Source organism: Solanum dulcamara, chromosome 7 (assembly GCF_947179165.1).
Source record: "Solanum dulcamara chromosome 7, daSolDulc1.2, whole genome shotgun sequence".
In the NCBI taxonomy this organism is placed as follows: Eukaryota; Viridiplantae; Streptophyta; class Magnoliopsida; order Solanales; family Solanaceae; genus Solanum; species Solanum dulcamara.
Genome location: NC_077243.1, coordinates 28,593,878 through 28,600,288, shown reverse-complemented (window position 1 = coordinate 28,600,288; position 6,411 = coordinate 28,593,878). Strand labels below are relative to the sequence as shown.

Here is a 6,411-nt window from a genome sequence, read left to right as displayed (position 1 = left end):
AACTACGGATCATGCAGCACGATCGAGAATGCAACATTATTTTCTTGATCAAGAATTATGGGACAGTGTTGATGGATCGGATGCTACACCTCCAACTGATGTCTAGGCAACGAAAATGTGAAAGGTTAAAGATGAAAGGCCATATATGCTCTCACTATAATAGTGGAAGATAAAATTTGGCAATGGATTAAGAACATCAAGACACCCATAGAAGTTTGGGACACGCTGGCAATAATTTTATTTTCGTGTATGTTTACTCCATTTGACTGAATCATCTTGTTGTCTGTTCTCTACTAATGTATTTGTTGCATCTGTGTTGTTCCACAGCATATTAATATTGGAACCTGTTACTCTTGTATTAGCTTGCTCGTCATTGTTATCATTATTTTCAGTCACTGCTAAGCAATCAAACTTGTTTTGAATATTAATCTCTATGCTTGTGCCTATCAAATGTTGTTCTCAACATTCTCTAGTGTGATTACTCTTGTTTTTGATTGATTTCCAGACCTCTGGATCACTATATATCCTTCCACTAGTGGAGGATAATTAATATGCTTGTTGCCCCTCATCTGCTTCTGTTATGGCAATTTCGAATTGTAAATTATCGTTATATGAGTCCCTCCTCTGTACCGGCCTTTACTCAGGTTGTAGGATTCTACCAGTAGATGCATTATGTTCTTGCAAATTACATTCAGTACAGTACTTAGGCAGATAATCAGATTGTGTTGAAATCCTCTATATGAACACCTTTCGTAGCCTCATCTTTTATCTCCTTTCTCACTTACTTTGAGGCCTCATCTTTTATCTCCTTTCTCACTTACTTTGAGAAGTTAGAAATTAGGTCCAATTGAATCTTGACTTTACCACATCTATTCACTTTTACTTGTCCATTTTGAATTTTGCACACCCTTAAAGAACAATAATAATATAAGTATTTTATCACAATATCCATATCAATTGATCTGTAGACTTTAATAATGGAAAATGATTTGAGAGATTAGTAATTTGTGTTAAGGTTTAAATTGAAAAAAATATATATTTTTCTCAAGTAAAATTGAACATTTAATTTTAGTATAATGCACGAGTAAAAAATGAATAGATACGTCAATCAGCTTTATAAGGACATTTTGGTATGTCAACTTTTCACCTGGTGTTCCCACTAATATATGATGTGATATGCCAATCCAATACACTCTCCCATGTTCCTGGTGAATAAATGTGTTCAGAACAGTCCAGAAAGCTATTCACCAAGATCAACAAACAGGCAGCAATAACATAAACCATTTAATTAAGAACTGTGCCCGGGACCAGCTTAAATCCTTCGAAGAATGAAAGGATGAGACTGATCTAAGGTGTGGGTTTTACTTGGTGAAGGAGATAGATCACGCAAGTACGGGCAACTTTTTACTTCACAGCTTAGTTCTTTGAGCACTCAACGGGATAAACTGCGACTCTTATCAGCATCTTGTCCATCTTTAAGATGTCGTAAATATGGATATATGTCATCTGCATTTGATCCATAATATCGCGAAAGTATTGCAGTAATTCTGCTAATGCTACCGGAAGCAGCAGAGTCACCCACCAGTATCTGAAGGGAGGCAAGCTTGATCAATTCGTTTCCAATGGCAATATGGTTGGCATCATAGAGTTTTTCCAAGATCTGCTTACAACTCATAAAACATCCATCATATTATTATTTAAGAACTAAGAAACGAAACTCTGGTAATAATGACATTAACTGTAAACTAAAGTATTTTTTTTCCCTTTCTGATAAGATGATAAGTGCAAACTAAAGTCTCTACACCATTCTGAGAATAAGAAAGTACAATTATAATGTTCTCATGCAATCCAAATAAAAGGGCATTAAGCAGTAATTTAGAGCTACTCAAAATCTATTCAAGAGCCCAGTTTCTTAAATTAGCATTCGCTCGACAGTCTATTATCACTAGCATATGAAAACACTCTTTCAAGGGATATGAGGGTGAATAATGTATCTGCCCCAAGATGTAAGCAATGCGAGCAATATTCCTCTAGTAATAAATTAGAAATGAGATGTAATTATATGTCAGGAACAAATAAATGCGCAGATGACCGATTCATAGATAAGTAAAGGGAGTAATTTTGCTCCATACTGCAGAGTAAGCTAACCTGTATAGATGCTTTACAGTGATCAATTGCAGCTTGTAGTTCTCCTACCAAACAGAATGCCTGAGCAAGATTGTCCTCCACCTGACAAATATAAACAGAAGAAAAATATTAGTTCCTCCGCAATCATCAGGCAATTCAGTGAACACCACAAGCAAACTTACTCTTGATAATTGAAAGGACAGAATAGAGCAGACCCCTGTATTTACCTCTGCAATTCTCTTGTTATAAGGATGGAGTATTGTTCTGAGAAGATCCATACACCTCACAGCATCTAGAAGAATATTGGTTGGGACTTCATTTGATGCTATTGCATCTTGCAGTCTGTTTGGCAAGTAAGGATAGAGCTACTTAAAAATAGAAAAACAAAGGTCAAATTTCACCAGAGCAGTTGTGTGATATGAAAGTACATGTCAATTTCAATGTTCTAAAGTTTTGTGCTGGCATTAAATCGACATGCTAATGAATTTGCAAAACTTGGAGAGTGCTGTGATAACTTTTAGAGACAACAAATACAATAAACCTGTGCCCTATCCCGACGATTTCTTGAACATATTTTTTCCATTTTTTAAGTATATTCTTTGAAGTTATTGTGTCCAGCATGATAAATGAGAAGGTCTACTGTACCTCTTATAACAACTCTCAGCTTGACTGGTTGCAGCACATGAAGCTTCCAGATCTCTATATGAATCACAAACCAGGCAATGTTGAGGTTCCAACTTATAATCAGATTCAAAAACATGGCGAGCCACTTCACTAAGATTAGCATCTTTGAGCTTCTCAACCTTCAATGTTAAGAATGCTTAAGTTAGGCAAGTGAACAATGTTGTTCTCAGAAGTGTACACATTAGTAATAACAACAACAAGCACTCATAAGTATACTAGACTTCATGCATAATGAATTAGCATTCCTACTTATCGGGGGGGTGGGTATGCATTTCCGTACCAAGAGCTAAAGCATATCGTATGGTTGAGTCCATATATCACTTAATTGATCAGAAGAAAATAGGTATATTACAGACTTGAACCTATGGTGGGTGTGCTCTCCCGGAGAAGTCTGGCTTGGTAACCCTTCATTTTCTCGTTAGGTTAATTCTTACAGCAACACAATGCCTTCTCCAATTTTCTTAATTGACCTAATTACCTTCCCCCAACTGCTTAACTAAAAATAGCCGGTGGATGTATAAGATATGTATGATCCATGTAATATATGTATTAACTGTGAATTATGTCTACCGGCTAGGAAAAGTAAACAGTGAATCCAGTCAACTATTTGTGTAATTTGTTGAATAAACAATATAACTGAAATTATTAGAACAGGAATATCAATAGGATTGTAGATCTTGCAGATACACCTGGGGAGCATTATCTGATAAGCAGACACTTGAACAGTGCATGATACAGGGGAAAGGCAATTGTTTTTCTATATCCAAGTTCCTTCAGATTTCTTGCATTCAAGGAAAATATACATACACTATTGGCTTTCATGTCTCGTCTTCTCAACCTTTCAATAATATACTTGAAGTGTCACAAAAAATAAAATAAGGGTTCAGTATAATAATGTAGTCAATGCTTCATAATAATATTTTCTAAGTCTTTATTTTTCACATCGTCTCAGAGCATTGGTGAGAAGCATCCGAAAAAGAAAACACCGACAAATAAGGGCGAATTTTGCATTCAAGGAAAATATACATACACTAATAGCTTTCATGTCTCGTCTTCTCAACCTTTCAATAATATACTTGAAGTGTCACAAAAAATAAAATAAGGGTTCAATATAATAATGTAGTCAATGCTTCATAATAATATTTTCTAAGTCTTTATTTTTCACATCGTCTCAGAGCATTGGTGAGAAGCATCCGAAAAAGAAAACACTGACAAATAAGGGCGAATTATGTGTAAGAATTATGTCACGGAATCCGTGGTCATCCGACTAAACTCGGTATATTAATTATATGATTCTTAAAGAATATATTAAATATTAGCTAAAGGAACTCATGCTCAAAATAACCAGATGGTTCACTGGTTTGAGGGCCCGTTTTCAACACCGCGGTCTCTCCCAGCCAACAGCTCAATTCGCTCCTTTAATTTTTAGATAAAACACGCATTTTTTAAATAAATAAAAAATCTAAACTCTATGAAGTCAAAATATTTTCTTTTAATACTAATAGGAATACAGTAGGCTTTCCTTCCACTTCTCAGCAACGATTTTTTCTTCCCTCTTCATATTTTCCTTATATTTTCACACAAAAAGCTCCAATTTCAAGCCATTGAGAATCTAGAGAAATCATCATTGTCAAGGCCCAAGGTAAAATTGTTTTTAGTTCATGAGTTCTCTTGTTAGTAAACAAACTAACAAAATCGAAATTTTCAAAAATACATGACTTTAATTTTAGGATTTTCATAAAAAAAAAAAAATCTTGTCATAGGAAATCATCAAGAGCTAATGAATTGGTTATCTCAAACTTATATATTTTGTGGATGAATTTGAGATTGGTAAGATTTCATTTTTTTAAATTCAAGTTGAAAGGAATGAGTTCCTTTATTTTATTAATAATTCTGAAGGGTGTGATTCCCTTATTTTTTAATGTGAAAGAGATGTGATTTCTCCTCTTTATTATGAATTTGTGGTTCTTGAATGTGACAGAGGTGTGAGCCCTCTTTTTTATTATAAATTTGTGATTTCTTATTTTCGAATGCGAAAGAGGTGTGATTCCTCTATTTTATTATTAAGTTGCAAGGGTATGATTCCTTATTTTTTAATGTGAAAATGGTGTGATTCCCTTATTTTTGAATGTGAAAAGGGTGTCTCTATTTTATCAACTTGCAAGGATGTGATTCCCTTATTTTTGAGTGTGAAAGGTGGGTGATTCCCTTATTTTATTTTAAATTTGCAAGTTAAATTTGCGACTGAGTTGAATAGTAATTTGAATTTGCAGGAATATTTATCCTTGAAACTCATAAGCAACCACGTTCTAGTAGCAATCCATCTGTTAGTTCACATGTAGCACCAGAAATTCAAAGAGAGACAATTCCACCTCCACCTTCAAATGTTGATTGTATTCTTAAGGTTGGATCTCTTAAACAGGATCACAAAGAAAGAAAGCCCATTTTTGAATATAATATTAGAGATGCTGGGTGGAGACATTATATTTTGATGGGGCCTTATCAACGAAACTTTGTGTATATCCTAAAACAACATTTGGCACCAAAGATAGCCAATCTAATCCTCAATAGTTTAAACCTCCACATTCTGCTTGATTGGAATATAGCATAAAATGATGTTGTATTTTGTTTGTGTTATTATTTGTTCAAGAATGAATTTGAAAGTCATGGCAATGTGGGGAAATCATTTATACAAGATGGTTTTAGAAGTTGGAACCATGGTTTGAAAAGAATTCGATGGCACGTTGGTGAGGTAAATAGTATTCATAACATATGTTTGAATAGGATGCTAGATTTTGTGAATCAACGTCAATCGATTCAATCTTCTCTTCACAAGCAAAGTGAAAATAAAAAGTGATTATCGAATTCACTTAAATGCCTCAATCGATGTGATTAGGTTTCTCGTAAGAAATGGATTACCATTTGTGGTCATGAATATGATGAGAGTGAATATCCCCATTACAATGGTCTTTTTCTTTAACTTTTGGATTTTCATAGGGTTAACCGTCCGGATGTGGAAAAATGTAATTCTACAACATGCTCCAAAAAATGATATGATGATTTGCTCGACAATTCAAAAAGAGATCGTGGATGCTTTTGCTAAAGAAACAATTAAAGCTATCATCAAAGACCTGGATGGTGATTATTTTGGAATACTAGTTAATGAATCGAAGGACATCTCACATAAAGAGCAAATGGCGCTAATCTTACGATATGTCAACAAAAATGGAGAAATGATAGAAAGCTTTTTGGGTATTGTTCATGTGAGTAATACATCCACAAGATCATTGCAAAAAATAATTACTCTTTACTTTTGGATCACTCGCTGTGTCTATCAAGACTACATGGACAATATAACGATGGAGCTAGTAATATGCAAGGAGAAAAAAATTGCCTCAAATCTTTGATTTCGCAAGATGCCGTTTGCATATTATATTCACTGTTTTGCCATCAGTTGCAACGGACACTTGTTGCTCTTTCTAAAAAGCATCCGAATTTGAAAAATATCTTTTATGTTGTCACTACTGTATTAAATACAATTGGAACTTTTAAACGCATGGACTTACTTCGACAACACCAAGTTGAGAAGGTGGAAAAATT

The 6,411-nt window shown here is 34.3% G+C and overlaps 1 protein-coding gene across 3 annotated transcripts in view; it reads right to left on the bottom strand.

Annotated features, from left to right (window-relative positions):
- Window positions 1-1,004: 1,004 nt before the first annotated feature.
- Window positions 1,005-6,411, bottom strand: part of LOC129894054 (uncharacterized) — a 29,239-nt gene continuing 23,832 nt past the window's right edge. For 2 of the 3 annotated variants that reach the window (XM_055969551.1, XM_055969552.1), the window contains 4 exons: window positions 2,773-2,930; window positions 2,355-2,469; window positions 2,149-2,229; window positions 1,005-1,660 (listed from right to left, as the gene is read on the bottom strand). In XM_055969551.1, the coding sequence (XP_055825526.1) occupies window positions 1,433-1,660; window positions 2,149-2,229; window positions 2,355-2,469; window positions 2,773-2,930 (582 nt within the window). In that variant the 3' untranslated portion in view covers window positions 1,005-1,432. Of the gene's footprint in view, window positions 1,661-2,148; window positions 2,230-2,354; window positions 2,496-2,772; window positions 2,931-6,411 lie in introns of those variants that run through there. The other variant, XR_008767611.1, reaches the window with a different exon arrangement.